We start from the raw sequence: 15,553 nt of genomic DNA on the forward strand, positions 1-15,553 counted from the left end.
TACACTGTAAAACCCAACAAGTTAAGCTAACTCATTTCATTTGAGGAAACCGATTGCCTTAATTCAATTAAGTTTATAAAAAACAATAGTTATGAGTACTCTGAACTTATTTCAGTTGAGTTTACTAAAAGTAGATATACATTGCAGTCAATAAATTAAGTGATTAATTAAGTGATTATTGAGCATTAGTGATTAACACCTGCTGTTAACGAGCAGAATCAATGAAGGAAAGAGAAACACAAGAACTACAACTGACTTCCAACCACAGCCTTAGATGAAATCAACTCAAGATAAAAGACGTTTAAATCTCTAAAGATCTCAGCAGAGGAGGATTAAACCACTACACAAACAGCATTACCAGCTTCACTTATTACTAAACAGTTTGACTTTTGTCATGCGTCTACAGAAGTTGTTATTGAGAATGAACAGAGGGTTAGATGATAATGATTTATTGAGTTTCATTTAAAGACACCATGATAGTGATCCGTGTTTGCTTTAGTTGGGCTCTTGACCCTTGACTTTATAACACCAGTTTTTCCTCTGGCTGCTGTAACTGAGTGTTTATAAAACACATTTGTTATGGCACATACGCCAAAAGAAAATATGAGCATGTGGTTGTGTTAAGATAATAAAAACCATAATTTAGTGACTTGATTCTCTGATCTTTTCCAGAGCCTAATCTCTGATTAGACAGGTGATGTATTACTTGTATTATTCATTATAATAGAACTGATTCCACTGTAAGACACGTTGTGACAATCAGATTTTAAAAACCTCTATGGTATCATGCTGACTTACACAGTAATCAAGAATCAGCATATGAATCTCAACAATGGTGACCATTAAAAAATGATTTATGCCGCAATGCATGCTGGGAGCCATGAATAAGTTTTGTATTATGCTAGTACCCAGCATGCATCATTTTTTAATGGTCACCATTGTTGAGATTCATATGCTGATTCTTGATGTCTGTGTGAGTCTTAGTAATGCAATGCCTTTTCTGTGAACCTTTTTGTGCACAACTATTTGTAAAATCCTTCATATTATCTGATGGCCACAACATGGCTAGCACTTATGCTGTAGAAACACAGTTTTGAGTAAAACTAATATGTTGCCCTTTTAATCAGAGATCAGACTCTGAATGAAATCAGTGAATCAAGTCACTAAATGATGATTGTCATCATCAGTCCTTCACCATCAACACCCGATCAGACTTTTCCTTGCCTTCTGTGCCATAACAAATATGTTTTATAAACACTCAATTACAGCAGCTAAAGAAAATCTTAAGTGCAAAAGTCAAGGGTCAAGAGCTCAACTAAAGCAAACGCTGATCTCCATCATGGTGACCTTAAATGAAACTCAAATCATCAACTTCTAAACCTTTGTTAATTCTAATAAGAACTTCTGTAGACGAATGGCAATAATAAAGTCAAACTGTTTAGTAATAAGTGAAGCTTGTAATGTTGTTCGTGGAGTTGTTTAATCCTCCTCTGCTGAGATCTTGAGATATTTAATGTCTTCTTTTATCTCCAGTTGATTTTGCTGTGGCTGGAAGTCAGTTGTAGTTCTTGTGTTTCTCTTTCCTTCAGTGATTCTGCTTGTTAACAGCAGGTGCTCATCACTAATGCTCAATCATCACTTAATTAATCACTTAATTATACAATTATCATTCTGGGATCTAGAAATGTTCTATAACTCGTTCAGTTTGAGTTCTGTTTCAGTCATTCAAGTTTCGGTAATATTTGAGTGCTGTGAACTCAATTGTATTTAGTTAATATTACTGTTAGGTTTTACGTGTCGTAAACGTATACTGTTGTTTGCTATGACCATATTCACTATGTGTTGTTCCTGCCCTGCTGTGAACAAACGTCTTCTTCCTCTGATGTAGGGTCGCCTAGCAATTCTGCAAAAACATGAATGAATCGATGCAATGGATTAGGGTGCAAGGTTTCTTTCACTATGCAATGAAAGGTTTCTGTAGTGCTGTAAGCACAGTAGCATGTTATAGAGGGTAGGTTTCCTTACCTGTTCTCATTTCGAAATGTCCGGATGACACTGGCTATCGTGTAGTGGCTTACAGTAAGTTAGGCTGGACCCTCTGCCCAGTCTCCCTGAAACTCAAACCATGTTTGACCATGGTCAACCAAAGTAATTGTTCTCCTCTGTCCTCGTCCTTGTCGTACTCCTTATCCTTGTCCTCCTCCTCTTTGTTCTGATCTCATTTGTAAAGGTTCTCCTCTGTCCTCTTCCTTGTCGGACTCCTCGTCCTCCTCTTTGTCCTCGTCCCCCTCTTACTCACACTCCTCTTCCTCTAACTCTTTCTCCAAAATTGGCCTCCAATTTTGTCCAAATCAAGAAAGCCATCCTAAAGCCTAAATAGTGCTCAAGCTCTGATTTCTAAGTGAACAAATTAGCTTTAAGTGTTTTCACACATGATCATTTGGTGTAGGTAATCAGTAAATGAATGTGCCATTTTTTCTAAATGAAACACAAGAGCTGTTAGTTTTGATGTGTCTAATGTAGAAAACTGTGTTTTTGAACTGTTAGAGTTTTGCAAAAAGTTTGTTTTTCAATTGCAAACTGAGTGTAAAGTGCAGGCTTGATCTGAAGATTAGGTACATGAGTGAATGGATTCACTGAGTGGGCCTCAAGTTCCACTTTTAGTGTGTAAGCAATTAGAAAAAACTAAGATAACATAAAATAATATGTATTATTTAAATGTACTAAAATGTATTCAAACTAAATAGGTTTTATAGAATAAAGTGATATATGTCATGAATTTATCAAATTAATTTAAAAGGAAATAATGCACTTGGACACAAAAATATGCACATCATGTCATTGACCAATATATATTATGATGTGTGTGTGTGTGTGTGTGTGTGTGTGTGTGTGTGTGTGTGTGTGTGTGTGTGATTTATGAGGACCGAAATTTGTATAATGACATGGGTATTACACTGGTATTACAACGTGAGCGTGATTTATGTGGACAAGTCTAAACGTACTAGACAGTGTTTTATTAAAAATTTAAAAATGCATAATGTTATGTATATATATATATATATATATATATATATAAAGAGAGAGAGAGAGAGAGAGAGAGAGAGAGAGAGAGAGAGAGAGAGAGAGAGATAGATAGATAGATAGATAGATAGATAGACAGACAGACAGACAGACAGACAGACAGACAGACAGACAGACAGATAGATAGATAGATATAGTCAAGGGTGGATGGGGACAAAAATAGAATTCCGTCTGAAACACTAATCCATTACTAAAAAACAAAACAAAGAAAACAGCTTTAAAAAGGTCACACTCACTCTTTAAGAACTCTGTGCCAAAATCTATGTGCCCATATCCTGAGAGAAATATGATCATAATTCTGCTTTATACTAGTAATTAATTATACAGAGTAATGGACCTGCTCAGCTCTGGACCCGGCTTGCTCTGCCACTCATGGCCAATTTCCTTAATTAGTCGTCCTCTGAAAATGTAAGCACAGTGTGTGAAATATATCTTCAATAAAATTGTCTTTTGTAGGGTCTTGCTCGACTGAAGGGCGGGAATGTTGTAGACAGAGTGTGCCGCCATAAGATTTAAGAGCAGGGATTTACTAGGCTTTTCAATCTCAGCTGGTCTGTGCTGTTCTAAGAATGACCTTGCACTATAGTGAGTAGACTATAGTGTGACTGTCACTTCCTTTAATTTGGAGTGAGTTCTACCGGATTGAAATTCCTCACAGCAGCTGAGATGACATGGGGTGGTGAAGAATGGCTCCCTGAGGGCCACGTGTCTCATATTTTCATGCACTTAGGAGATACTGACAGCTAAACATTGCACATATTTAGTGGCCGCATTTATAAATGACTTGATGCCTTCTGTCAACAGGAAGTTGAGTATTCACCATCCAGTTTATTTATGTTCACCTAGTAGACACTGGACTAGCACTGGAACAGCACCTCCCTACCTCAATTCTCTCCTACAAGTTTTAACTTCCTCCATCCAGCTTAGGTCACTGAATGAGCGACGTCTTGTTGTTCCTTTACAACAAGGCAAAATAACGTTTTCTAGTGGAATGTGCTGCCAACCTCCATCCAAACTTCTGCGGCCATCACATCTTTCCCTTAAAGGTCCCGTATTATGCCCCTTTTCACAAGATGGGATCACGAAGAACGGGACCTTTAACTCAACACCCTTAAGCCTATACCGGGGGTCGGCAACCCGCGGCTCTAGAGCCGCATGCGGCTCTTAAGCGCCGCCCTAGTGGCTCCTTGGAGCTTTTTCAAAAATATGAAAATGGAAAAAATATTTTTTGTTTTAATATAATTTCTGTAGGAGGAAAAACATGATTAACATTCATTTTTTTTTCAACGTTGTAAAAATAATACACGAATAAATAAAACGAAACATAATACATTAAAATTATAATGGAAGTTAAACTTAAAGCACGATCGTACAGCAGAGTAGTCACGTGGTGCGTCATTCTCTCCAGGATGCGCTGCAGGGAAAATAAACATTTAATCATGAATGCTCATTATGTATTTGTTGCCTACTTATCATTTTGATACTAGGGGGTTAATAAAGCTAATATAGACACTTACAGCATGTGTTGCCTTCATTATAAGGCTTATATAAGGCTTTTAATTTTTTGCGGCTCCAGACAGATGTTTTTTTTTTTTTTTTTTGGTCCAATATGGCTCTTTCAACATTTTGGGTTGCCGACCCCTGGCCTATACCCTCCCCACAAGAACAAGGATTTGGGATATTGCCACTTTGCAATGACATTTTGTCCCCATAATGTAGGGTTTACCTGAACCACACTCAATCACTCTCTCTCTCTCTCTCTCTCACACACACACACACCCTCTCTCTCTCTCTCTCTCTCTCTCTCTCTCTCACACACACACACACAACCCCCCCCCCCCCCACACATATATTACGAATATTATTGGCTCCTTGATGAATTGCTTTGTTCCTCTCTTGTAGATTGCATTCCATAAAAGCTTTTGCTAAATGCATAAATGTAAATGTAATTATTTTCATGCATAAAAACACACTTATACTGTGGTAAGAATTTTTTTATATATTATAAAAGCAACATGTTGGTTTTAAACTGAAATAATTCACTTTTATATTGTCACTGTGATTATTAAAATATTATATGAAAACATATATAGCCTACTATTAATTAATTTGACAGTGTATATTTTTATATCCAGTTTTAGAGTGTTAGATGTATAAACCCGAAGTGAAACATTTTCAATTCAGATTTATTCCTAAAGCACTTTTCACATTAAATATTGTTCCAATGCTGTAAGTAGCATTAACCTGCTCTAAAACACTTTATGTAAAACCTTTTTCTTTTTTCTCAAATTTTCTGCTGACATCCTAGCACCATTTCAAGCCCATGAAAGGAGAGTAGATCTACTTTTCCTCCCCTTCTTCTTTGCTTTTCAGAGTTTCTCTCTCATTTTCTTTTCTATATTCCCACCATCAGTAAAGGTCAATTTTAATCACTGTGATTATTTTACTCTAGATTTAACCACAGTCCGGAAGTCCAAAGTATGGTGAGTACTTGTAAAAGTTCCTTTTGTGAAGAAATAACTTTATTCTAAAAGAAAAATACTACATTACTTTTAAATATCATTTGTGCTTTTTTTTCCCATTTTGAAATGTATTCTATTTAAATTGTTGCTATGGTGTGAAGGAAGGTAGACTCTTCCGCCCTGTCATTTTTCCACGTATCCACTTTAACCCTTTCACGCATAGTGGTCACTACAGTGGACAGCTATTAAAAAAGCATTTTCTTGAATTTGCACGGGTTTTTATGGCAAAGTTGCACATCAGCCTCTTCATTGGACCCTGGTGCATCATCCTATAAATTGCAACCAAGTGGCAAGCCTTTGTGTTTTGATTTTTTCCCCCTCCAAACCAAGATGGCCAAGGGTCAGTCAGACATGCCAAGTTGCTCTGGAATATCCACCCATTCCTTCTCTCCTATAGGAGACTCTTGGAGATTTTAGATTGAGAGAAAACTCTGATTAATCACATGTCCACTGTAGTGGACGTCATGCATCAATTGCTATATTTCAGCTACAATTCATAATTATAATGTGAATATTGTTTTTGAAATTTAAAACTTAAAAACTTAATCTGCAGTGACATTTTTTACTGTAAATAAATGTACTTGTATTATTAGAATGTAATTTTCATTGACATCAAAAAAAGTAATGTGATTACATAATGTATGACACTTGTAATGCATTACTTTACTTGTTAGATCAAAAAGTAATCTGATTTCGTAATGCACGTTATTGTAATGCGTTTTTTTTTACTCATAACATCAAAAAGTAATCTGATTACATAATGCATGTTACTTGTAATGCGTTTCCTTACTTATAACATCAAAAAGTAATCTGATTTCGTAATGTGCATTATTGTAATGCGTTTTTTTTACTCATAACATCAAAAAGTGATCTGATTAGGTAATGCACATTACTTGTAGTTAATTACTTGTTAGATCAAAAAGTAATCTGATTAGGTAATGCATGTTACTTGTAACACATTACTTTACTTGTAACATCAAAAAGTAATCTGAATGCGTTATGCATGTTACTTGTAATGCGTTACCCCCAACACTGATCATTTCAGATGAGATTGAAAAAAACGTATCGCTAGGTTTTCTCAGAGGAGGGCTATGATAGAAATGTGCATGTCCATCTTGAACATAATCAGAATTATCAGCTAATAAGGGTAAATCTCCATACTCTGGTGCACTGGAGGGATCATCTGAGTGGTTTCCACAGTTGTACCTTGACAGACTGTAGAAAATTCTGATGGAATCACGTCCTCATGTTCTGATATCAAAGATACGCGAAGTGCAACTTGTATGAAGTTGTATGAAGCCTTTGCAATATTTTGCATTTATATTTTTTGTATATATTTTATAGTTTTCACATGATTTGATATAATTGTATTGATTAGTTTGTTAAATTCACATACTTTATCTGTTTGATTATTGTCTTATATTTAATATAGTATATCTTAAGTTTAAACCATAACCGCATACTGTCCACTCAAGTGGACATCTGAAGATCTCTGAAAAATTTGTTAAAAAAAAATAAAAAAATCAATTCTTGTTTTTCATGCCCTAAGAGCAATAAAAACACATAGGAAAAAAATCCTGACTGAGGTTATCATAATTCATGCATGAAAGGGTTAAATCACAGCATGTCTTTTGGTACATTAACCCTAGGTGGATCTGCAAATTTAAACAGTTATATTTCTTTTTTTATTAGATTCCAGTTATTTACATTCCATCCTCCTCAGGGAGGGGCTGCGCATAAACTACGAATAATGATTAGCTCACACCTGTTTGTCTTTTAAAAATAATAACTTGTACTTCCACAAACTTTCTAAAGGTCAAGCACAATGACCTTTGAAAACTAGATGTTTGGTAGGAAATTGACAATGCATTTTTTTTTTTTTACTTTTTGTGTAAGTTGTAGTAGTTTGTGTGTAATGGTTGATTTTTACCTCTTAGAACTTCTAAAAGGGAAACTTATTTTTAGAAGCTGACAAGTGGTGGGCTTTAAGATTCCAAAATGTGCCTGATGTGGGAGGTGGGCTGACTATGTGCTCGGGTTACAATATAGTGTGTAACTCAATACTGATCCATGTGCAATTGAGATTTTGGATGCCGTCAGCTGCATGGAACATATTCTGTGCTCAACGGGACAACAACACAGTGTTTGAGAATTATAGAGGTGCATTTCGCTGTTATTTTACATTGTAGACACTGCTATGCGGCCTGTATTCCTCATTTTAGCAATACCGTGTTGTGTGAAGATGATTTAGTTGTGCTGGTGGGGTCTGTGATTACTGGCTATTAGGACCGGCTGCTCTTTTTTTCTCCACCCACATGCCAGATCTAAGCCATATCTCAGTGTCCAGCCATCAGTAGGCCTACACACACAAACACAAAAGCTTTTTCATGTGGGCAAAAACACATTCAATGCATTATTCACTCAGACAGAATGAATAACACCCACACACTAACACAGAACACACCCACATCTATGTCCGTCCATCTCTTCCAGGGGCCAACAAATGAGTGGCTAACACCCCGAGGCAAAATTCAAACCCTCTAGTGACACATCTTTCAAACTCCCACTGAGAGAGGGATGGTGGTTCACACTATTGTTTAATGGGCAAGTTAGATAAAAAAAACATCTAGGGAGAGAAAAACTACAGGTAAGTTCATAGATGTATACCTGTACAGGACAGGATCAGAGTGAACTATTTAAAGGGGTGGTTTAATGCCCCTTTTTACAATATGTAAAATAAGTCTCTGTTGTCCCCAGAGTGTGTATGTGAAGTTTAAGCTCAAAATACCCCACAGATCATTTTTTTACAGCATGTTAAAATTTACCCTTTTTGAAGGGTCAGTAAAAATGCATCGTTTTGTGTGTGTCCCTTTAAATGCAAATGAGCTGCTGCTCCCGGGACAGAGGGCAGAGCTTCAAAACTCACGAATGTGCTCTACTACAACAACTTTTCCTCTTCTCAACATGGACTATGTGTTCCGGGGGCGGGGTTTATGCAAATGTTAGGGTTGGTGATGTCACTAACCCGGGAGGAATGTCGCGTAGTCTCTACCAGCCGTTTGTTGTAGTCCTTAAAAACAATTTCTTTAAAAGCAAATATCTCCCTTTGATTTGAACTTTGAGCGACATAACTTTGCAGATGTTGTTTATGCTCAAACAGCAACATTACACACTAACTAAAGTTAGAAAAGTGAAATCATAATCAACCACCCCTTTAAAAAAGTTGATGTATTTGAAAAATCAAATTGTAATAGCTACTACTAGGTTTTAGACATAAACTAGCATAGTAGCATGCACATTCAGTCACCACAGTAAAAACACATATATCGTTTGCTGGTTTTGCTTTAGTTTTGAACTATTGCCATTGGTCAAGCTAAATAATAATAGCAATAATAATAATTTAAACAATCAGTTGATGTTGTTTAATGCCAAATGGCATTAAGTACAAATAAGTACAACCTCGCTGAGGAGAATGGTTTGATGTGGAAAGAAAAGTAAATCAGATAATCATTTTATTTTGAAGACCATTAAAACATGTGTGATGTTTATGATGTTACAAAAATTTTAACAAATGTGATTGTTGTTTAATGCCTCAAAGTACACTAATTGCATTTTAAAGTCATAGTCGTTTTTCTTCCTTCAGGCTTGTTCAGTTAAAAGACCAGTCGGATATTACTGTAAGATATTGCCAGAGACAAAGAGTCTTTAATCTTTTGATGTTACAGTTTTTCTCAGTCGCTTTGGTGCGTTTCTCACATCACTATTTACATTTGCACAACAGTTAGTTCAACCTCCACAACATTTAGTCATTTGTGCACATCATAGTAGCAGTTTCTCATTCCTTCCAACAAATTGCAAATGCTTTTGGACATGCATCAATTGCTTTCATACAACTCTCTGCTGTTTCATAACATTATCATTTGCTTATGTCGTGTCAGTCAAAATGAACTATACTTGTGAATGCTGAATTGTCATTCCATATAAAACTAATAGTCCTCATTTCATTGCTTGAGGCATTACATACAAAAATGTTGAACTAGTTGTCAAAATCTGTCAAGCAAATTTTACACATTTTTTTACAGTTTTTCTCAGTCGCTTTGGTGCATTTCTCACATCACTATTTACATTTGCACAACAGTTAATGCAGTTCTCAAAACAATTAGTACAAACTGCAAAACCTAGTTGATAACCTGCAAAAGCGTGTCACTTGCTCAAAATGGAGAGCTCATTCCTCAAAAGCAAGTATTCATGTCAATGAAAGTGTCAGTGTCATCAAGATGAAAAGTCCTGACACCATTGTTTATGAACAAGATAGTCAAATGGCTTTGTCATGTTTTCATTATGACAGTTTACTCTGTAAATGTTTTCCAATGCAAAAACGTCAGATCTTGGTGACACTACCTGAAAATGCTCAAGACAGCACTATATACTATTTGCACAGCCATTTGGAAAATACAGTAAAGTTACACATTACTGTATTTAGTGAGGTAACTGAGTACAAGACACTGAATATGTATGTTTCACATTTTTACTGCATATGCTCTTTGCAATTCTAATTTGTTCACAGCATTGTGCAAAAGAAAAAATACACCCTTATTTACAACAAACATAAACTCCCTTTCACTGTAAACAATACTGCAGTACATATTGGACTGTAATCATTCATGCACATCCAGACGTTCCTCATCAGTGAAAGATTGAGACTGAGATTCACCTGAGAGAAACTGTTCAATTTAGGAGACATTTTCAGGAAAAAAAAGATTTTAAAAACTGTGTAAAATTTGCTTGACAGATTTTGACAACTAGTTCAACATTTTTGTATGTAATGCCTCAAGCAATGAAATGAGGACTATTAGTTTTATATGGAATGCCTATTCAGCATTCACAAGTATAGTTAATTTTGACTGACATGACATAAGCAAATGATAATGTTATAAAACAGCAGAGAGTTGTATGAAAGCAATAGATGCATGTCCAAAAGCATTTGCAATTTGTTGGAAGGAATGAGAAACTGCTACTGTGATGTGCACAAATGACTAAATGTTGTGGAGGTTGAACTAACTGTTGTGCAAATGTAAATAGTGATGTGAGAAATGCACCAAAGCGACTGAGAAAAACTGTAAGTACAAATAAGTACAACCTTGCTGAGGAGAATGGTTTGATGTGGAAAGAAAAGTAAATCAGATAATCATTTTATTTTGAAGACCATTAAAACATGTGTGATGTTTATGATGTCACAAAAATTTAAACAAATGTGATTGTTGTTTAATGCCTCAGAGTACACTAATTGCATTTTAAAGTCATAATCGTTTTTCTTCCTTAAGGCTTGTTCAGTTAAAAGACCAGTCGGATATTACTGTAAGATATTGCCAGAGACAAAGAGTCTTTAATCTTTTGATGTTACAGTAATAAGATTGAAATTATTGATGATTTTTGCTCTTTTTTGGCAAACCGTTTTAGTTTGAATTATATGTTATTTACAATTATGTTCAATCCTTTTCATTTACTTCTGCATTGTTTTACTTTAATGTTCCTTTAATGTTAATGAATGAATAAATAAGTTGTATTTACCATTAGTAACTACTCATTTATTTGATTATTTTCTGAACAGAGACTTGGAGTTGGAGGTTATAGCCTACAGGATAGATAGATAGATAGATAGATAGATAGACAGATAGATAGATAGATAGATAGATAGATAGATAGATAGATAGATAGATAGATAGATAGATAGATAGATATCGAGCTTAGCCCGTTTCCAGGCTGTAATCACAGCGAACTCAGTTCATATTGATTGATCTACTTTTTCTTGCGTTTGTGGGCAGGTTGGACTTCGGACACAGTTGCTGTTTCACCAAGTAAGGGGATATATGTGTCACTTTGTGAGGCGCTCATAGCAGCACTGTTACACACCGAGCTGTTGTCAGTCGAAGCCATTTTTCCAGCCTCCGAGTCCGAACACTCCTGCGCTTCCTCCTTCGCGCGTAACGCCATGAGTTCGATCTCATGTTTGGCAGCGGTTTCAAGTACGCGCTGCTTACTGTAAACAATGACGAAGTTGTTAATAATTGGGTGGATTGGCAACGCGATGGCTATTACGCCACACAGAAAACTGACAGCGGCGTTACACCTGCCCAGTGTGGTTTTAGGGTAGATGTCTCCATACCCCACAGTAGTCATAGTAATGATGGCCCACCAGAAGGACTGTGGAATGCTGGTGAACATGGTCTCTGGGTGGCTCTGCTCCATTGTGTATCCCAGTGCAGAGAACAGGAAAATCCCCACGCTCATGTACATGAGCAGCAGACCCAGCTCTTTCAAGCTGCTTTTGAGCGCGAAGGTGAGAGTTTGCAGACCGGATGAATGGCGCGCAAGTTTGAAGATGCGCGCAATGCGCATGATGCGCAACGCCTGCACTGCCTGCTGGACGTTGGCAAGCTCCATCATAGCAGTGCCCAAATGCGTAAGAATCAAAACTACGTAAAAAGGCATGATAGCTAGAATATCTACTATATTCATAAAGGAAAACACAAACTGCAATTTGTTCGAAGAGGACACGAGGCGCAAAATATATTCCACGGTGAACCAGATGATGCAAGCCGTCTCGATGGACTCAAAGGTCGGGTTTTCCACCAGGTTTCCCTCGACATCTTGCACTTGCAGCTCCGGGATGGTGCTAACACACATGACCACTGAGGAGAGCAGGATGAAGGCGAACGACACAACAGCGATTACGCGCGCTGCTAAAGATGACTCTGGTTTCTCCATGAGCTTCCACAGGAACGCTTGGCACCTCTGGCCTCTAGTGACCGTTGCATCACCATCCAGGTCGTCCAGGATAGTCTTGACCTTCTCTGCTATTTCCGCCAGCTCAGTCTCCACCTCATTTAAACTACTTATGCAGCATTCATCCAGATACTCCGTGTCGATCACCCAATAGTCCATCTCTCTCATGAAGCACATGGGACAGATTCCTCGCTTCATGTGAATCTCTCCGTAGTAGTACAGCTCTAGGATGCATTTAAAAGCATCTGGGTCTCTATCGAAGTAAAACTCTCGCTTTAAGTCGTCGTAGTCATCGCAGAGAGCAGAAAGATCTTCTCGTGTGGAATCCGTGGCTCGGTTCGCCAGCTGAGCCAAACGCGTCTCGGGATATCGGTTTAGCACGTCTCCATAGAGAAAGTGCTTGACACCACCGATGTTCACAGCAATCTCCGTCTCCTCGCTCGCCTCTGAGCCGTTACAGTCCGCGTAACGAGTCCGTGAGAACTCCCACATGTCATCTACAATCCCGTTTTAAACAAAACAAAAAAGAACCATTTTTAATGTAGAGGACCTAAGTTATAAAAAGTAACATGTCCATTCAGAATGAAACTTGCCATTCAAATTTATAAGACAACAAAACAAAAAGTAAACTTAAATATCAAATAATTGTATGGGTAAAACATATATATATATATATATATATATATATATATATATATATATATATATATATATATATATATATATATATATGTATGTATGTATATATATATATAGTAAATCATATGTTGTATAAATGTAGGCTATAACTTTTAAAATTCAAATGACAGCTTGCCCCGATCTGACAAGTAGGCTATGGGAAATTATAGCCTACCCGAGAGAAGTTGTTTTCACTTGAAAATAGGGGTGTATATTTCAGGTTGATTGGGACACTTTCCAAGTCATCTCATTGGCAAGAAGTATCCCACTCACCCTGAATTCACCCTATTCCTTGATTATCCAGTCAAAAATACGATTATCATTACAGCCGCGACAACTTCCAACTAGTCCCGGTTTCCCCGTAGGCTACCAAAATGTAAATAGCCAAGAAAGAGGACAGAAACTAATTTTGCACACTTTAAGATGAAATAGTTTTTATTTAAAAATGTTGTAAAATGGATGTTTTATAAAAGAATTCAATACATTATTCAAATATATTTAAATCATTAGCCTGTAATGATTGAGCCTGAAAAAAAAAATCGTGTTTTTCGCATTAATAAGGTCTAGCGCGCTCCACTTTATAAATTATGTTCTAACGTAAAGGTTCGGTTGTTATTAAACTTACTTATATTTGGGGCAAAAGCTGTGAAGAAAGTCTCAAAAAGCTTCTGACTTCAACTGCATGTCCGTGTGTAGAGCTGAATAAATCCGAAAGATCGCAACATGATTGGTGAGAGGAGCAAAACTAAGGTGTGTGTGTGTGTGTGTGTGTGTGCGCGCGCAGAGCAGAGCAGACGTGATGGGAGGGGTGGAGAGAATCACACACATATTTCTGATTGAAGGACCTGAAAAGCCTGCATGCAGTCATAAAACATAGGCATACACTCTCTTAAAGTGGTTAGGCTATAACTAGGGCTGTATATGCGATATGAAAACGAAATCGCGACACTCAGATCCACGAACCTGTGTCGCGGTGTGAGAAGGCACACACGACACACCCCTTCCAACTCCCAGAGTTATCCCTCCCGTCCAGATCCAATGCTACCACATCTTTAAATTAGGCCTACTATTCGGCAATTCCAGCGTTATGGACGTGACTTTTGCAGTCAAAACTTGAAATATAAATTCTCAGAAAATGCATTTAATACCAATATACTGAAACGTCTATTTATATCCATACTCCCTCAATAAAGGAGTCCAGACATTAGAAAAATATCAGTCTACACATGCGTTTTATATTTAATATGAGGAAAATACACACGTAGGCTACACAATACACCGTAACGGACGTGACACAAAAAATATTTAACTTTTAGGTGGCAAAATATTTTTTAGTAATTCTGTGAAACACTGCGCAAACCAAAAGTAATACTTGGCTACCCACCGGATAAATAAGGGTTGGCTCTCCACAGAACATAAAATAGGCTATTTTTTTTTTTTTTTTTTCGTGTTCGCATTAATGAGGAAAAAAACAATGTTACGGACGTGACAGTTCTCCGTTACGGACGAGACCGCTCTGAAAGCGGCACTAAAAGACTGCTTTAAAACTTTCACAGAGACCTCAAACAGGCATTTACAGGCGAACACCTCTCCCCCCACACGCTCACTGGTAAGACGGCGTTCGCTCAAATCCTGCTCCGACATTTCAATATACTAGGTCTTCGACATCTTATGGCATTTACACTTTGTTAAACTTTTTGCACTTATAAATTTGTTTTATATACTATTTTGATTTGAGAGAAATGTTAATTCCCCAACAAGTAATATTTTCTTGTGTAAAACACTGCTTTCTCCACTCAATACAAATAAGTGCACGCTAGAAAATATTTTAGAAATTTCTGCTTGTCCTTTGTGTCAACAGCATTCCCCCAGTTGTATACGCACACTTCACCTCGATCTTATGTTAAAATATCTCCCTCTAGTTTCGAAAAGTTGACACTGCAAGGCAGCAAGTTGTGCCACGTGATAAAATTGGGAAAAGACTGACTAGCTTTTGCAGTCCATACGCTGCTCAAATGTTTGTCCAGTGTTAAAATGTTTTATTTCATCCCAAAACGTCAACATAAAATTTTAACTGCAGTGTTTAGAATATATCATTTTAGTATGGATAACAAATAGGATAGGTTTTTAAATTATTACAGTAAACCCTGCGTCATGTTCTTCAGCTGGAGAAAAATATGCACTTGTTGTCAAAGTGATTTCAAACAAAAGATGGATCACTTTAGCCACTGAATAATTTGGTAGATAGACAGATACATACATACATACATACAATACATACATAGATATAGATCAGGCTGAACTCACCGTGAACTGTCTATATTGATCAGTTTTATTTCCTAAGCTAGTTTATTATTTTGAAGTTGATAAAGAATCACTCTCTTGTTCTTGCATTTTTAGATTGGTCTGCTGTATCACCGAGTAACAAGGATACATCTGTTACTTCGTTGCGCGGACACACCAGGGCCCGTATCCCTAAAGAA

At 36.9% G+C, this 15,553-nt stretch overlaps 1 protein-coding gene across 1 annotated transcript; it reads right to left on the minus strand.

Annotated features, from left to right (window-relative positions):
- Positions 1–10,783: 10,783 nt before the first annotated feature.
- On the minus strand, positions 10,784–13,831 carry kcnf1a (potassium voltage-gated channel, subfamily F, member 1a). The gene is made up of 2 exons (XM_084092161.1): positions 13,696–13,831; positions 10,784–12,889 (listed from the first exon to the last, which is right to left on the minus strand). The coding sequence occupies exon 2, from the start codon at positions 12,882–12,884 to the stop codon at positions 11,406–11,408; it is 1,479 nt and encodes a 492-aa protein (XP_083948287.1). The 5' UTR covers positions 12,885–12,889; positions 13,696–13,831; the 3' UTR covers positions 10,784–11,405.
- Between the last annotated feature and the right edge of the window lie 1,722 nt (positions 13,832–15,553).

Source organism: Abramis brama (assembly GCF_963993115.1).
Source record: "Abramis brama genome assembly, chromosome: 18".
Lineage (NCBI taxonomy): Eukaryota > Metazoa > Chordata > Actinopteri > Cypriniformes > Leuciscidae > Abramis > Abramis brama.

Coding starts and splice junctions, on each gene's coding strand:
- kcnf1a (XM_084092161.1), bottom strand. CDS start 12,884: ATGTGGGAGTTCTCACGGACTCGTTACGCGGACTGTAACGGCTCAGAG.